The 19,449-nt window shown below is 37.4% G+C and overlaps 1 protein-coding gene across 1 annotated transcript in view; it reads right to left on the reverse strand.

The window, feature by feature from the left end:
• cachd1 (cache domain containing 1) overlaps positions 1–19,449 on the reverse strand; it is a 247,090-nt gene that overhangs the window by 12,800 nt on the left and 214,841 nt on the right. Inside the window, exons 19-25 of the mRNA XM_039736092.1 lie at positions 18,090–18,206; positions 17,673–17,833; positions 17,367–17,453; positions 11,931–12,047; positions 8,920–9,071; positions 3,008–3,169; positions 2,139–2,216 (exon numbers count right to left, since the gene is read on the reverse strand). Of these exons, the coding sequence (XP_039592026.1) occupies positions 2,139–2,216; positions 3,008–3,169; positions 8,920–9,071; positions 11,931–12,047; positions 17,367–17,453; positions 17,673–17,833; positions 18,090–18,206 (874 nt within the window). The remainder of the gene's footprint in view (positions 1–2,138; positions 2,217–3,007; positions 3,170–8,919; positions 9,072–11,930; positions 12,048–17,366; positions 17,454–17,672; positions 17,834–18,089; positions 18,207–19,449) is intronic.

A 19,449-nucleotide genomic window follows, 5' to 3' on the forward strand; every position in this document is an offset into this window, starting at 1 on the left:
TGCCACAAGCTTGGCACCCCTATCCTTGGCCAGTTTGGCCCATTCCTCTTTGCAGCACCTCTCAAGCTCCATCAGGTTGGATGGGAAGCGTCGGTGCACAGCCATTTTAAGATCTCTCCAGAGATGTTCAATCGGATTCAAGTCTGGGCTCTGGCTGGGCCACTCAAGGACATTCACAGAGTTGTCCTGAAGCCACTCCTTTGATATCTTGGCTGTGTGCTTAGGGTCGTTGTCCTGCTGAAAGATGAACCGTCGCCCCAGTTTGAGGTCAAGAGTGCTCTGGAGCAGGTTTTCATCCAGGATGTCTCTGTACATTGCTGCAGTCATCTTTCTCTTTATCCTGACTAGTCTCCCAGTTCCTGCCGCTGAAAAACATCCCCACAGCATGATGCTGCCACCACCATGCTTCACTGTAGGGATGGTATTGGCCTGGTGATGAGCGGTGCCTGGTTTCCTCCAAACATGACTCCTGGCATTCACACCAGAGAGTTCAATCTTTGTCTCATCAGACCAGAGAATTTTGTTTCTCATGGTCTGAGAGTCCTTCAGGTGCCTTTTGGCAAACTCCAGGTGGGCTGCCATGTGCCTTTTACTAAGAAGTGGCTTCCATTTGGCCACTCTGCCATAAAGGCCTGATTGGTGGATTGCTGCAGAGATGGTTGTCCTTCTGGAAGGTTCTCCTCTCTCCACAGAGGACCTCTGGAGCTCTAACAGAGTGACCATCGGGTTCTTGGTCACCTCCCTGACTAAGGCCCTTCTCATTGGGACCTTCAAAGCAGCAGAAATTTTTCTGTAACCTTCCCCAGATTTGTGCCTCGAGACAATCCTGTGTCGGAGGTCTACAGACAATTCCTTTGACTTCATGCTTGGTTTGTGCTCTGACATAAACTGTCAACTGTGGGACCTTCTATAGACAGGTGTGTGCCTTTCCAAATCACGTCCAATCAACTGAATTGACCACAGGTGGACTCCAATGAAGCTGCAGAAACATCTCAAGGATGATCAGGGGAAACAGGATGCACCTGAGCTCAATTTGGAGCTTCATGGCAAAGGCTGTGAATACTTATGTACATGTGCTTTCTCAATTTTTTTTATTTTTAATAAATTTGCAAAAACATCAAGTAAACTTTTTTCACGTTGTCATTATGGGGTGTTGTGTGTAGAATTCCAAGGAAAAAATTCAATTTAATCCATTTTGGAATAAGGCTGTAACATAACAAAATGTGGAAAAAGTGATGCGCTGTGAATACTTTCTGAATGTACTGTATATATACACATACATACATACATACATACATACATACATATATATATATATACACACATATACATATATATATATATATACACATATACATATATATATATATATATATATACATATATACATATATATATATATATATATATATATATATATATATATATATATATATATATATATATATATATATATATATATATATATATATATATACATATATATATATATATATATATATATATATATATACATATATATATATATATACACATATATATATATATATATATATATATATATATATATATATATATATATATATATATATATATATATATATATATATATATATATATATATAAACACACACACACATACATCTCAAAGTCAGAGAAAAAAGATAAATGGGCTTATATATTGCATGCAATAGGAATTTCTGAGAAAATTGAATGACTGCATAATTTTCAACTCATTTTCAAGCAGGAAATGCATGCAAATTCTGCCTTTAAGTAGACAAAAAAAAAAAAAAAAACAAACAGAATAATGATACATGGTTAAAATAAATACAACCACAAATATACTGAAAGAACGCCATGACCGTAAGGAGACCACTGTGTTGTCTTCATGAAGCCCTTGCTATTCATCACGGCTTACTCTAAGTAATTGGATATTACTTTATAGTTACGTTCACAATGGTTTGCTAGCAATGAAAGGCAATTTTTTTTGAATACTCTACAGTATAAATCTTCATCCACGTGATACAATCTGATCACCTCAATACGGCAAGGTAGGACACTAATTAAATAAAAGATCTGAGATGCTTGGGTAGCAGGGAAAATCTCTCAAATTAACAGCATGTTGGCTTCACACTCACTGATTCCGCGGTCTTCATGGCTGTCATCATCTCTCTCATCACGCTCATTATCCAAGTTTGACATTCTCACAGATATTTCTGTAGTCAAGAAATAAGAAAACATTACCCTTGTGTATTAATACAACAATTCATAATAAATTACCTAAATTAAACATGAAATTCCACTGCTTATTTCATACATGTAAATACTGCGTTATAAATCGATTCCATCTGTTAGGAATTAAAATCCTACAGGAATTTTAGTTCTGGGTAGTGGGATATTGAGGTTAGTGCTGGTTGGACTGGACTGAGGTGTCACTATAACAAGGTGATAGCGGGATGCACCTACTTCAGCTCTATTAACAGACATGAATACTGCAGGGAAAAGGGCAGCAAAAAAGATGCTTGGCGGAGCAATAACAGATTAAAATGATTCCCTGCTGATGTACCAACATCAATTTGATATGGAACATAAATGCTTGGAAGCAGTATTGGCTTAAAATCTTGTTTATAGTTGTGTGTCTAATTCATTGCAACACAACTCATAAAATTATTTAAAACAATCTAAATAATAATAATTTGTTGTCCTCTGACTGGTCTCATAGTTTAAGATGGGACTTTTACGGTTAGGAAGGATTATTTTCTCAATGTGTTGGCTGTGCTATGCAATTGTCAGAGAATGACAAATACAACTGTGTCACAAGACTAAACATCATGTTGGAAGTGGCAAAATGAATGGCAGAGAAGGAATTTAGTTCACTACAACTAATGGCCAATGCATACAGTGCGAAGGAGACATCTAGTGGAAGAGTGTACACATAAAAGCGCCAGTATCCTAAATTTGCAAACAACCGAGGGATGTGTGTTAATAAGAACAAAAGCTTTCTTACCTTGAGCAGCAAGTGGGGACATGTGCTGATGGCTTCTGCGATGGATTTGATGCCTGTATGCATAGACTGCAAGAACCAGAACCATTATACAGCCCATAATTCCACCTGCGACTGGTCCAACTGGGGCACTTTTAATCATGTTCAGAGTTATCACTTCATCGCCTGCACCAAACAAAACACAAGATTTAAGTACTGTTCATTATTGTTTGCAATGGTTATTACTACTTAGTATTATTTATTGCCAGATAGCAACAAGCCACTTTGGCAGTACTTGGAAAAGCAAATTAAAACAAACTTAAGACTGACTATCTTTTTACTACAGAATGCACACGCTCACCAATTTACATCAATACACAATGTCCTCCAAACGTGTGTCCATTGTCCTGCCTGCTATGCTGGCATTTGTGTAATCTTGAACTACAAGCTGTCAGCACTGCCATTGGGTTGAACAATTGTTTTATTTGTGATAAATACAAAAATGATTTAGAAGAAAGAACAAGGTGCCACCATTGATGGCACACCTTAGGTATTTTGTTGAAAATATGCATCACTGCTTAGGAGATAATGAAGCCAGGTTGGACACTGGCAGGAAGATCAAGTCTGCTTTGTTCATACCTTCAGACAGATGAAAATAGTACAAAAACATGGGACAAAAAAAAAGAGAGAGAAAACAGCATTTCAATATTCATTTGTAAAACATGTAATTAAAAAATGAAAAGGCAATTAAAACTATAACTGGTGCAGTTATTTCATTCTCTACAAGAGAGCTCCTTGCAAAAGATGTGCCGCTGTGTGTGTTTTGAGTTGTTTTTTTTTGCACATTTCTTAGCACTCTCACAATAAGTGGCTGTAGTGTGAATTAAATCAAAGAGTTAGTTGTGGGTGGCTTTAATTGACTTTGGGCATACCAAGGGCACCAACCAAGTCGTTCAACCTCACCTTCCATGTATTTCAAAATAAGGCGCTAGAGTATTGTGAGTGAGCAGGCTTAAACAATACACTCCATAGGTACATGAAAAGAGCACCTGATCGAATAGCGGACACAAGAGGAAGCTAGCTCTGAGGCCAAAAGAGTGTTTCAAATTGAATTATAATGGCCTTGCCTCTCACTCATGTGCTATGTCTATTTCACATATACCTATGTACACAACAATTATATTTTTTTAGAAAGTATTATAATTTATAATTGTATCTATGTACAGTTCAGGGATGACACTTTGGACTTCACAAATTTGAATCTCACGAGTATATATCCCAAGCAGCATATAGCATAAAGCTATACAACATACAGAAAACAAAAACAGTTTACAACGTGTGGAAAAGAATGCAGTGAATGTGTAGAATACAATAAACACACACCAGAAACTGAAATTTGGATAACCTGCGAACAGAACACAAATTTGAATGCTGATGCAGATGTGTGTGTTTATAACCATATTAATGCATTCATGTTCATACCACTTTTGGAGTGCTGACACAATTCCACCACTTAGCAAACTTTAGATACTTTTGGTATTTAATGTCACCCATTTCTAAACATGACCAAGAAAATGTTACTTGGTCTAGAGGAACCTCAAGAGTAAAACTTCAAAGTTCCTGATACAGAAAAGCAAGAGAAATGAATTCCACATAAAGACAAACGAGTACACTACAATACTGTGCACAATCAAGTACTTTCTTCTTAAATTTTATTTAGTTCAAGTATATATACAACAAGCACGAGCATACAATGTGCATGTATTTATAGAAGCATACAAGTTAATTATCCTTTTTTTAATACTTCTTCAGTGCTAACAGCCACAAGTGCTATATACCAGTCCAGTATTGCAGCTTTCTTTCCACAGACAGCAGGACACACTGTTACAACTAGTATATACACTCATGTGAAAAAGTTTATCTGGGGCCTCATGTATAACGCTGTGCGTAGAACTCGCACTATAAAACATGGCGTAAGCATAAAAGCCGAAATGTGCTTACGCACAGAAAAATCCAGATGCAGGAATCTGTGCGTACTCCAACTTCCACGTTCTTCCGCTACATAAATCCCGATCAGCGTGAAAAGTAACGCTCGTGCACGCGCATTATGTAACGCCCCAAATCCTCCCAGAATTACGCCTATTTGAATATGCAAATGAATATAAATCGCCCTTAAGCTCAGCCTTCTGTGAAAAGACAATGGGAAAAGCACGGGGAAAATATAAGAATTTCAGTGAATACCAAGGGGAGGCAAAGGAAAAACATACTATTTGTTCAAATAAACTGTGGTATAATCAACAAAAGGAAGTTGATCAAGTGACATAGCGTGTTGGAGAAACTTGAAAGCTCACGTTCACAAAATTGCACAGCGCCGGAAATAAAGAAGTCACATATCAAAGTCCCCGCGAAAAGGCGAGTTGTAGCCCACTATCTGAGTGTCAAATGAAAGCTTATTAGGGTACAGAGAAAAAAAGGCACACAGTGGGGAAAAAGCACGAAATGTCAACTTCAATCTCGACATTTCCACTTTAATGACAAAATAAACTACATGATTAAAGTAGAAAATCATAAACTTCATCTTAAAATCGTTTAACCAGTTTCTCAAATCACATCGTAATTAAAGTAGCACGTTAAATGTTTTGTTTTGTATTTGATCTTCTATGTGCTCTGTGTGTGTGAATCCCTACGTGCTTCTTAAACCGGCTCTCTTCCTCCAACTGGACACAGAATCCATTACATTCGTGATATTACAGCTCTCTGAATAACTAAAATACTGAGATGTATACGTGATATCATTTTCATGATGATAGGAGTTAAAGCACGTTATTAAACATGTGAACACGGTGGCACAGTGATTGTGTGCGACCTTCGATGAAATAATTTATTGCAGCAGTACTCAGGCGCGGCTCTAGGCTTGTGGTGGCACTGGGCAGAGGAAGAATCAATGTCAATAAGGTAGCTTATGCACGGTGGATGGCCACGTCCGTTGCAGACACTGCATAGCCGTCTCGTGCTCAGGACACAAGCATTTAACTTTTGCCGAAATCTGTCGCTGTATTTTTAACTGTGTTATTTTCTCTTTCTGTTTTATATTCAATATATATTGGCGTAGCCGCCACTGCAGTCCTTGCTTTTCTTTCTCCAAGTAACCGATCGCCATACAATCAGCTCTGTAATAGAAGTTAAGCCATCTGTAAGCTTAGAGCGCCGATTCTTCAAAACATTTAAGGAAAATTGAAATATCTTCGTAGTACATGTTTAATTATTCTATCCTTCACGACAGTCCCAGTGAAGAATATAGATTATTTAAATGAAGTTAAAGTTTTATGTGTATAATATAATAAACATATTTTGCTGCATTTTATCTTAAAAATGATATCGTCATCATATGTAAATACACGCTTTATAAAGTGGCTCAGGTTGTGCGATATTATAACTGTAGTGCAAGTTTACAGTGAAGTGATTGTACTTATAAGTACAAACAGTTCAACAAGGAGCAATTGATTGAGTGCATTTAAAGTTCTTGGGATTAAACTGTTTCTGAACCATGAGGTCCGTACAGGAAAGGCTTTGAAACTTTTTGCAGTGGATGGGACAGCGTGTCCTTGAAGCTGTATACCGATAATTCTCTTTCCGATCAGCTGCTGCTATGATTCACACTCAGATACAGTGATATAAATACAATACTCCGAGTGGTGCAGTGAGAGTAATATGGAAAAAGATGATCTGCTGTGGCAAATCCTAACGGGAGGACCTGAAAGAAGAAGAAGGTGCAGTGAGAGTAACAACGCTAAAGCAGTTATGGTATTTGGAATACTACGGCTATTTCCCGGACCATTATATTGTTAAAAGTTAATTACAATCAGATGTATTACACTAATAAACAATATGTGGTTAGTTTCAGTGTATTTATAAAGCAGCGTCAGGAAAATAAGGTGTAACCACACAAGAACAGTAGCACTGTTTTGACACTGGGTGCCGCCAGTCTGCAAAACCGAGCGGAGAATTTACATATGACAGGGTATGAGGTACCGTGGAAAAGTGCGTGGCTTTACGCCAAGTGTAAGTTTTATACATCGCGATTTGAACGTGGAAAAGTTCTTACGCATCATTTTTGTGTGTATGCACCGTTTATACATGAGGCTGATTACGAGGAACGTTCAATAATTTATCTACCTCAGTAAGAAAGAAAAGAGTTTTCAAAACATTTTTGTTTAATTTTTTTAATCTAGTCCCCTGATAGCTCCATACCCTTCATCCACTTTTCCTGCAGTGTCTTTTACCACTTTGAAAATGAATCTTCTGTTTGACCATCAAACCAGGACATCACAGCTCGCTTTGTCTAATTCCGTGTGAAGCCTGAAGACCATGAGGACTGATTTAGGTCATTTATGTTAGGTAGAATGCCCAGTGGGTGCTGGGTGGTCTTGTGGCCTCGGAGCCATTGAAGATTTCGATTTTTTCTTTTTTCTGTCCTCCTGGCCATCGGAGCTTCCTTTTTCTTTGTTATGTAGTATTGCCTAATCTTATTTTTATATTTTACATTTTTTATAAACTTTTCTTTCTTCATCTTGTAAAGCTCTTTGAGGTACATCATTTGTATGAAAACGTGCTACAGAAATAAATGATGTTGTTCATCACTTGAAAACTGCTGTCCAAGGACGGATTTCTTCAAAACTCAGAAAAGGAAATAATCTTGGTATTTTCTGGTTTGGGATTATTCACTTTTATTTGTGAAAACTGTCTATTGGACTTCAAATTGTTGGGTTTGGCTGGCCTTTTTATACAAAACTTGACTTTTGACTTTGCCACTTTTATTGCTGTTTATGCTTCTTTTATGATTATTTTAATAAATGATTTATTCATAAAGACATTTTGTTTCACATTGTCTCATCTAACCAGAGGTTTTATCTTTTCTTGTCCTAGAGGTATTTTTCTTTTTATTTTGAACATTTAAAGCCAGCTCACATTAAAAAAATGGCACACAAGGGCTCCTGCCTGTGGTAGTTGTAGGGCTGACTGCCAGGAGTAAGGCCATTTCTTGGCAGACCACTAAAGGTTTTAAGCGGTTGTCTGTTTGATGGGAACACTCACAGCCCTTTCTGCATGTTTGTCTCACCAATAAACAAAAGCCAGTATAAGCAGGTGTAAGTAGGCGAGTGTGTGTACCCTGGCACCTTGTTCAGGGCTGACTCATATCTCACCAACAGTACTGCCACAACTCTGAACTGTATAAATATGTTTGAGTGCTCCAGTTTCTTCCTGTATGCCAAAGGCATTTTAGTATGACACCCCTTTTTCCCCTCAAAGTAAACCTACAGAGAAAAAAAGATAAGGCAAAAACTCCACAGACTGAGAAGGTTTTGATTCAAATCTAAGTTTTTGGGGATGTGAAGAAAAAAAGCAAACCACTATCAACTTCCATCCTAAACAAATAGTAAGGTGGGAAAAAAATTTTTTTTGAACAACTGCAGTGAATCCACTAGCTCTGCTTTGTTGAAATATAATCCCCATTAGTTCAGGTTTACGTTTTATTTCAGCTTTGTGAGATGTTACATGTTTTGAGTCTTTCCTACTTTCTCAGTTTTCACTTGATCTGAGCTAATGTATGTCGAATTTTCATGTCACTAAGTTCGGTGTAAAGGATGAGCCTGGGAAATTTGGGCTTCCTACGTATATTGGAAGTTGCAGAAATAGTGAGGAGGGGTTTCCCTTATCTGTATATACAGTTTAGTGGGTATAGCCTTCCCAAACACCCCCCACCCCCCCGGGTGTTGCAATAGGACATGAAACATACCTAACTTTCATAAATGTACACTGCAAGGAATGAGCATGCAAAATTTCAGCTTCCCCCCTGTATGGAAAGTGGGAGAATTTGTGACGAGTCAGTGAGGGCTTTGCCTTTTATATGTTTAAGTATGTAAGACACTCCTTACCTAACATACCCATGTCATCCACGTACGGGCTCTTTGCTCCCACAATTCCACCAAAACACTCTTTTTGAGGAGCACAGTAAGGCTTGTCGAGATGCGTCTTACTGTCACTGTCCACCATGCACCACTCACAGTCCAGAACTCCAAAACAGTCCCTGCAATAAAATATTGCCAATAAAACACAAATGTACAGGAATAATAATATAAACATTTACCAGTAAATACAAACTGACTTGGAACTGTATAAAACAATTTTCAGTATACAGTGCTCACGGATTAATCCAAATTCAGGGATGCATCAGAGAAGTCATACTCAAGTACTCACCCACACACACCCATACTAGTCAGCAGATACTCAAAGCTAACCCAACAAGTATACCTTTCATATGCACAAGGAAAACGTCTGTTTTATCCCCCCCATTCTCCAAGAACGAGAAAGGGCACATGAGGATTTGAGTGTGGTGAGGAAGCAGTATTAACAATTGCACCACCAAAATGAATGATTATTCTGATTCTATAAAGCGCAGTCCCAAATAATGAAACACGACAAAGTACAGAAAACCTTTTTTTTCCCCTCTTTCCAATTTATGTAAAGAAATTTCAGAAATCAAAAGGGAACTTTATATGCTGTTAAAACAGCACTGAGTTCAAGCTACTGCATCCATGATACTCAAGTGATGGTCAAGGACGGAGTGATCCACAAAGCGAGGTCTGCTTTATGAAGTGCAAATGAATTAAAGCTATCCTCATGACTGTGTTATTGTCAAAATTACAAGCATAATGAAACTTCTCTCTCTCAGGACAAGAACTATATTAGCAGAAATTAATTTTGCCCTGAAGACGTAGTCATGCTAGAAATTTGCTTTCCCTTGTTGACTCTAGACCATTAACATGTCCTTTATATGTTAAACTTTTAAGCATGTGCAGGTTTTTGGGGTTAAAATGACTAAGACACTGGATTGTAAACCAGAAATTGGGAGGTTTAATCCCCATTACTGAATTAGTTGCTGTTTGATAATGGACAGAACAAAAATATGGTGGCCAGGGTTTAAAGAAAACGAAATCATGAAAGTATAGCTATCAGTTGTGAACGATAAAACATCACATATCTATGTACTAACTAAATATTGAGCGTTTTCTATTTTTAACCATTGATTGATACAGTTTGTATGGTATTTTCAGGTCTCTGAGTAATGCAACACTGAGAACAGCTTTAATAATACTTTTTTTTTTTCTTGTTAAATATCAAAGCATCACATACCTGGGTGCTCTCTTTAATTTACTAATATTACCCTTTTACCACATTATCATCTCTTTACGTTTTCTGGTAGATTATGTCATAGGGCAAATGTTAAGGCTTACTAACATAAACTTGCAATAATACATAACATTTATTTCTATTGCTTTTTGTTAAGTAAAATGATCAAAAGTTTTGTGCCGTGTTCTCTATTGCCTTTTGCAGCCTCAATGTTTCCATACCAAGAATGTTTTATGCTATACTAAGGCATAATGACAGTAAATACAGGTAAAATTCTGTTACAACGAACTGCCAGAGACCTAAAAAATATTTCGTTGTAATGAAATTCTGTATTTGTCACTATAGTGCTTTCTTTAACTTGCCTACAGGCGTTTGCAATCATTTCAATAGCTTCCTTCGTGTTAATTTTAATCTTCTGTCTACAAGTTATGGTGACGAGAATTCTTTTCAGCATTTCCTTACGATAATACACTTTCAGGGGGCGAATGATGCACTGCTGTGCAATTGGGCGGGAGGAATTCAACATGAACATGTTGTGAGCAGCACAGTTATCAATGAGAAGCCGAATCATACTTTTCTTTTTCATATTGTGAGGTTTCTGAACTCTTTTGGGATTCCCCCCACCCAACATGAGTCACGCTGAAGTGCATCCCGAAGCGCGATGGCCACGTCTGTGTAAGATTATTTGTCCATTGCCGGGGCAGGGCAACACCAGGCTCACAGCAGTGCAGTGAGGCGCCACAGAAGTGAATCCTAAAAGATCAGGGTCGCGCTATAAGTCCCTGTCATGCACCCCAAAACACGAGGCTTAGTCTCAGTACTTTAGCAAAACCAGCTTTATTCAGCTTGAAACAGGAACAGCACGGTTATTTATTGTAGTGAGATCTACCACTCTGCTATACACAGACACAGCAGTCAGGCAGGGTTGTGGCCAGGTTAATGGCCAAGTTATAGTGTGCCCTGCATTTACAATGTTCCTTGCATCACCCATCGAGTTTGCTTTGGCAGTGAGACGTAGCAGAGCTGTGAGCCTGCTGTTGCCCCTGCAAAACATAAACAGATCACACTTCGGGATGCTCTTCGTCGTGCTGTCCAACTAGGGGAGGTCCCAAAAGAGTTTATAAAACATCACATTTTCTTGAATGAGTGCCGCATTAATAGGAATGTTTCTTGAACGAGCATCACTGAACCACATAAAAACGGCTTTTTCGACATTGTCAAATGCAGCAGTTTGCATACATTTGCAACCTGAGATTTTTCTTTTTTTGTTCAGTCTTTCAAGAAAGTTGACAGTGTCAATGGCAAAATTCCAAATTCACTGGTAACGTCTTTTTTCTTTTTACCGCAATCGAAGAGCTGCAAAAATGTAAAGTTTTTTTTTTCTTTCTAATATGAACTGTTATTTTTTCGTGTCTGCCGTTTCTATAGGGTATGATTCATTATAACAAAATGCCCAAAAGATCTTGAAATGCCTAAATGAAAGTATCTGCTGAATGTATTTCGTAGTAACGAGATTTCTATAGACTCGTGTCATATGGGAAAACTGTCAAAACCATAAAAATACTTCGTTGTAATGAAAATTTTGTTGTAAAGGAATTTTACCTGTATAACTTATATTTGTCATGTGAATTAACAGGTGACACTCCTTATTAAGTGATCTTATCTCCAGCATCAAGGGTTCTACATCCTCCCAATTCCCCTCCATTCCTCAGCACAGTCAAAAAACCCAAAAGGTGAAACAGATAGAAACAATTACCCGCTAACAAATCTCTGGTTACATCTGGTGTTAATGCACTGAGGCAAGGTGTCCTGTAGGCTTGGATCAATGACTGTTAGCGCTAAAGGCTCCTGATGAACTTCACAGCTAGGATTCCTGTTAAAACAAGCATTTGGAAGAAATAGTAAATCGAGTGAGAGAGAAGGACAGGACCATTAATAATTGTAATTGCATGACCCCTATATGAGATTTGTCAGTGGTTTTTGGTGAAGTTCAGGATAGTAAAATGATGTGCAAGGTAGAAATAAGCCCTTCATTCACCCTCTAGTAATATATCATAGCTCTTGGTGGTCTCCCCAGCATGAAAGGCACCATTTTTTCTGTAAAGCTTTCTTAGTCTCTCCCCTGTTCTAACCTAAGTATGCTGTACTTGCTACAGCTCCTGGGGTAACGTTATGAGATGTGCCAAGCCAACTCAAATAACTCCATAATTAAACTCTTTTTATCCTAATGTAATGTGCAGCAGTCCTCTGAAATAAACATTTCTGCCACATGTACGCGCAAATCTTATACTTTTCATTTGTAAGCACACACGTTGACCGTAATCGTGCCTGGACATATGCAAACTATGAAGCATAGATCTCATGTCCTGCTTCAGTGCAGGTAAAATGACTTGTGTCTAACAACCTACATGTTATTCTCATCTTTTACCAATGCCTCATCGACTGGTCTCTGACAGACTTAACTTCCCAACTTCTCTTGTCTAAAGCAATCAATTGAATAAGAAGTAAATTACTTAAATTTTTAAGAAAGAAATAGAACTTCTGATGTGGAGGTGATGAGACTCTCATTCAAGCAACATGTTTCTTGATAGCAAATCGGTATATTTAACAAAAGCAACTGATAAGTCATTTATAGCAGCAAATTTGATTCATGGCCTACAAACATTAGTGGTTACTTTACTTGCAGAATTCTTAATCATGCTACCCCATCAACAAAAACAAACATACTGTGGTCATTATGGAATGTAAACACATCGCCGGACGGGCCTTGTTGCTTCAAATAATCCTAAAATTATAGACGTTGGGAAATCTGAAACAAACAAAGACAGCTAGCAACCTTCTATACAAGAGGTCTTCATTGTTCATCTAAAACCCAAGGCTGTATGCTGAAGGACTTTACTTCAAAACCAAGTAAACAACTACACCCTGATCAGCTTCATCAATGGGAATTACTGAAGAGGGAAGGATGAGCAAATAAAGGACATCACTGTTATATTAAAAAAAAAAAAAAAAAAGTGGACTTTCTAAGAATGGATGGACATTTACATATGAACTAAACAATCCGGCTACTGATTAATATGTTAATATTCTTTGTAACATATATTTCATGAAAACAAGTACATTTTAGCATAATTCAATATAAGAGGGAAAGGCAGAATCACATTTTGCAAAGAAAAGGCTAAAAACTAAATAGACGGAAACAACTTTGACCAAATAACAGCCATCGGCATCCCAGCAAACCACAAGCAAAGATCCAAAGCAGACGAGAGTGACAAAATGGCCTATGCCACATTCTGCATTTGAACATCTGTCTCACCCCCGACATCTGTATATCCTTTTGGGAAGCTTCCTCAAGTATCATAAACTGTAACTTTTTGTTGGAGTTTGTGGGAATTCTAATGTTGAATTCTGCTGATCACATTTAACAAGAATATACCTAAATGAGAAGGTACAGACTCTTGTCCTGTCGTGACTCTGTCTTGTAGTAGTGTGAGAGGTGCACTCAGTATAAACAGTATAAAGACAGCCAGGTTAAGCAGTCAATGACAGGTGCAACTGTGCATATGTTTATGGGATAAGGATGAGGTCACTTTGGTCTCCAGATAAGATGCTATCCCTGGTAAGTGGGCTATGAGCTTTAAAGTCCCTGTAATACTACATGACTTTTCCAGCAATTTTTATTGCAGACTCATTTACATAATCTTAGTCAGTTTGTCATATCCAGCAAACTCAATCTGGTTTGATTTTCTCTTAAATTGAAGGGCCGGGTTATGTTTGCACGAGAGCTGATAACCAATGAGCATTTACTCATAAGTACAACACACATATTGCAGCTTTGAAAATAAGTAATGCAGGTGTTTTGGACCTTACAAACCAAAGAAAGACTCACCTCTCTGATGTTGCATGTTTTACTTACCACAACAGAATGGGAATAAAAAAAAAAATAAAAAGAACACAAATTGGTGCTGAATTCGCTGTAACTGTAAACCCTTTGCACAGGCACCAGATCAATCAGGAAGCACATCACTGATTATCAGAAAAAGGGGTGAACTCAAGATACATTGGAAGTGTGAAATAGTACTGGAAAGTCATTATGCAAGGACTTATTTGACAGTCTGCCATTTCCAGTCCTCTAATGTGACACGATCACTAACTAAAGTCGTCAAGCTTGACATACCCTTCGACTAGAAGAATTGTGATGAGACAGAGACATTGGATTTAAAGGTGGCAAACCGAGAAAATCCTGTGCTGTGGTGCATTTTTTGCCCAAAATTTAAAAGAATACATTTTTAAATTAAAACAAACATCCTATAAATTGGGAAGCTAATGATTAAGAGTAAATGAAACAACTTAAGAGTTTAAAGCAAACACTTTACTTTATGATTGAATTTGCTTGCCTTGCTGGACTGTAATTCCTGATGGACACTTAGAGACATGCTGTTCATTTAGACAAACAAAGTGTGTGTGTTTAATGTGGCTTGGTTTTGGAGCAATGCAAGCAAAAGAGTGCCAAAGTCTACTGTGAACTGCTCAATATTTTGTGTCAAATTTTCTGAATTTCCCCTTTGGATTAATAACATTTGTCTAATTGTGCCTAAATACTAAAACAAAATATCTGCTGAGAATTGGTGCATGCAGAATGAGCCTGCTACATGCAAGTGTCTTATTGGTGGAATTCATAAGGAAAAACTAATGAATGGTGGTCAGAGTAAATGACAGAAATGGTGGGCACAACAATAGCACAAGGAATGCCATCAATCATTATGGCTGACAACAAAGGCTTTTGGCAGATAATACAGTATATAATCTTGCACTAGAATAATATTTCATCCACATGCATTACTTCTTCTCCTCAATAAAATTTTACTCAGAAGAGCTGAAAACCAAGCTAACCACTGCCAACAATGCTGCTTTCATGTGGTTATGGGTAATTTCAGAGCAGCTAATCGTGATGTCTCAGCTTTCCACTTCAGTGTGTTGATGAGAATTTGATAGATAATTTGTGAGAAATGCAAAGGTGCTGCTCCATGTTACATTTCATACTGATAATGCACATCACAGTCAAAGACGGAGTTCACATCTATACCTATAAAACATATTCACTCCCTTGGTAGTTTTCACATTTTATCAATGTACAAAAATGAATCATAGTGGATTTAATTTGGCTTTGCTGACACTGATCGACACGAAAACGCTCTTTAATGTCAAAGTGAAAAAAGATCTCTGCAAAGTGGTCTAAATTAATTACAGATGCACAACACTACAAAACATTATGTAGTTGATGGCATCCAGGAGTGTGTTTGCAGGTCTCTCTCTCAGCTTTGCACATCTGGACACTGCCATTTTTCACTCATTCTTCTTGGCCAAACTGCTCAGTCTCTTTCAGGCTGAATGGGTATCCTGAGTGAACAGCCTTTTACATATCCAGCCACGAATTCTTAATTGGATTGAGGTCTGGACTATGAGTTAGCCACGCCAAGATCATTGTTGTTTTGAAACTGTTCCTGTGTAGCTTTGGTTTTATGCTTGGGGATGTGGCCTTGCTAAAAAAACAAATCTTCTCCAGGGTGCAGGATTCTTGTAGACTGCTTCTTGTCTTTCTCCAGGATTTTGCTGCCTTATTTCCACCTCTATACTTACAAGCATGCCAGGGCCTTCTGCAGAAAAGCATCCCAACAGCCTGATGCTGCCATTATCATGCTTCACGGTGGGGACGGCATACATTTTGATAATCTGCAGTCTAACACGGCATATAGTCTGACAGCCAAAAAGCTCCGTTGTGGCCTCATCAGAGCCCAGAACATTTTTGCAGCTGACTTCCACATACAGGAGTATTTTCATCATAATTAACTGGAAGCCCAGAAAGATGATCTCCACTGAACTAATTACCATATATACTCGCGGATAAGTTGGGACTTGATTTTACACAATAATTTCTGGTATTTTATAATGTTAATCGTATAAGTCGAATGTGGAAAACTCACGCTGTTGGTTCAAGGGATTATGATATGCTAATGCCCACCTGAGAGAGTAACCACGGAGCACATTGCCTTTTTATTCTATGTGGGTGCAGCAATGCGCCGTACCAGCGTGTGCTCCTAACCTCCCTCTCTCTCTCTCTCTGTCTATTTAGCCCGAATACCCAAACTATTCCGAAGCAACTTTGCACTGTTTTGTGTTTTTCATATCTCACAACCTCATACACCTTTATCGTAAGTGCATCCCTTATCTATGATGGAACGTTCGATCAGAAGAAAATATGAAGCTGGTTTTAAATTAAACGTCATTGAAGTAGCGAAAGAAATTAGTAACAACAAAATTTGATGTGTCTGAGAAACTGATGGGAGATCGGGGGCAAGAAAATGTTTATAAAAAAAAAAAATGTGTCGCATTTTTGAATGGGGCGCATAAGTCAGGGTCTGATTTTATGATCGATTTTTTGGGTTTCAAGACCCAACTTATACGCGGGTATATACGGTAAGCAAACGGCTGCACCAGTGATGATTTAGGTGTGTTATAGTAAAGTGGGTGAATATTACTGAGATCATGTATTTTGCATTTTGTCATTAATTTAGGCTACTCTGCAGAGATCTGTTTTCACTTTGACATTACAGTCATTCTTTAGTGCCAAAAAAAGAAAATTAAATCCACTGTGATTCAAAGTTATATAAAAATAAATTGTGAAAACTTCCAAGCAGATAAATACATTTTATAGGCACTGCATCTTAACCGTGGCAACATGCTACTTGAACATACCTGGAGCACTAGAATTATGACAATTAACATGCTGCACACAGAAATGACCGTGGCAATATGTTCTTTAACAAAAGTTCATATAAAGCTTTTAATAATAAAAAGCCTCAAACACATTAAAGTAAAAAATAAAATAAAACAATGCATAAATAAAATCTTTTTTGGGAAATGTATTCTTGTGTTTTCTGTGTTAGTAACCAATGAGCTTCTTTATAGAGATTAACTGTTATTAATCAAAGGCACTGACTTCTGATTATGAAATGTGATCAGAATATGCAATCCTATTGTAATAAATACATTTCACATTACAACATAAAAATGACATTCAAGAATTCATAAAATACAAATCATTCGTTAGTCCTCCAATACTGACTTGGATGCCGCTTACCAGATAAGGTCCTGATACGGACTATTTAAAAGAAGTGCAACCCATACTTACCGGTTCTCTGCATTGGTAAGGTTGCCTGTACATTCATTCACTTCCAGTGGACACTCACACGGACACTCGCATTCATTTTGCTCCATTCTGGAGAGAAGAGAAGTTGAAAACAAAACACATTATCTGGAATATGTCAGTATAAAGGAGTACCTACAGGTTACTGACAGAGAATTTAAGCATAAAAATTCTAATAAGTAATGCTATATGTACAATGTTTCAAACAAGCTGCAAAGAAAAGTAAAATGCACTTGATATTACAAACACTCAATCTGTACACTTTAAATTATCCATTTTTATTCAACATACCTGTGGCAATTAAGGCATAGCCTATCCACCATACTGCAGGCACAAAATGCTAGGGAATCACAAGTCTCATTCACTATCCCAGCAAAAGCATTAGTGCCAGGGATTCTGGTCAGACGATATTTAGAGCAGTGACTTCCATGAACCAAGTTAGTAAGGTCTCCCTAGAGGTTAAGACAATGCCAAATGAAAATGTTGTCAGTTATTATTTTTTTTTTTTACAATGTCTTTCACAATGAACACCATTACATGGATTATAAAGTAACTTGTTCTGATTTGTAAAAACTTTTAAAGTTGTGCACCACTTTAAAAACACAGGACTTTTTCTCCATTAACTATTTATGTAGTACCCATTATGAACACTAGATGTAGCTATTACACAAGACAGACTAACATGGTCTCGCAAACAGACCCACTTACAGTGATGCTGGTGTTAAACTTGTAGAAACGCTGCACAGTTCTGTCACTGAAGCTGTTGCACAGTTTCTTTTTGACGAAGTTTGGATGGTTAAGGATGTCGTTTGCAACCAAAGGCTCCTGGGAGGGGCAGAGAGAGAATCTTAGATTACAGTAGTGCTAGACTGATATTGCTTCTTATACTCAAAAGCCTGCAGGATCCACAAATGTGAGTTAAGTAACTTTTCAAGATGCATTTCTTTCAAGTGAAATAACAGAATGGGAGGGTATCATATTTGCTGAACTATTAGCAAAGACTGAAATATAACATTTGTATTTTTCTTCAAATTCTGAAAAGTTTAAATTTCAGGAAGAAATCACCACATTTAACACATGCAAATAAAATATTTTTTGTCTGATTTAGTAGCCACACAGAGACCATGATTGCTAAGAGAGCATTTTAGGTCACATTGTAAACCACAAGGCTTCAGCTAAATCTACATGAATAACTAAATGTGGGACCTTTGGTAAATCAAGCTGTCTCTGCACCATTGGTACAAATAGATAAAGAACGTATGGTTCTAACTAATTATGTAAAACATTTTTTTTTTTTAAATTGTATTATAAATACTGTCTCTTTTGGACACACATTAAGATTCAAAATCTACAGCAGTTGTGTCAAACTCAGATCCTGGAGAGCAGCAGTGGCTACAGGTTTGCCACCCACTTTCTCCATTAACTAATTACTAATGCTAATTAAACAGACTATGAGTACACCTACACTACTTTTCATTTACAAAACATTGTTTTTAAACAAAAATGCTATCTGTCAAAACTAGCATTTTCACATCCTTTACAATGGCATGACTGTTCACACTAAAAAACTGAAAATACACACAACATGGCCAATCACCTTAACTAGTCATGTATGCACCAATGGAAAAAGAAAGAGAAGTGTCACCCTTGAAGGGATGTTTACACTCTAGGCCACATCGCACACCGTAGTGACTGGTAAATTGGATTATTTGTGCATGTTTACAGCCTTCAAACTGTACAAAACATAATTTAAATGTATACAGGTAAGCAACGCAACAAGTGCCATGGAAGCAACTCCTCTATATATTTTATGTGAGAATATGATTTTCTTCTGTGAAGGGTGACCAATTGAGAATGATGTAACAAACAAAATCCAATCAGGGAATAGCCACGTAATAAGCACAAACCAATCAGATTGTGATTAGTGTTTTACTTTTCAACATGTTTTTGCCCATCCATCTACACAACAATACTGATCCAGCATTCCAAAGTATACAGTTCTGGAGAGTGTTAACAAAAGTCTCAGCTTTTTTGGTTTAAAAATGTTACGACAGTGTGGACAATGGGC

The sequence above is a fragment of the Polypterus senegalus genome, chromosome 14, assembly GCF_016835505.1.
Source record: "Polypterus senegalus isolate Bchr_013 chromosome 14, ASM1683550v1, whole genome shotgun sequence".
NCBI classification, from domain to species: Eukaryota; Metazoa; Chordata; class Cladistia; order Polypteriformes; family Polypteridae; genus Polypterus; species Polypterus senegalus.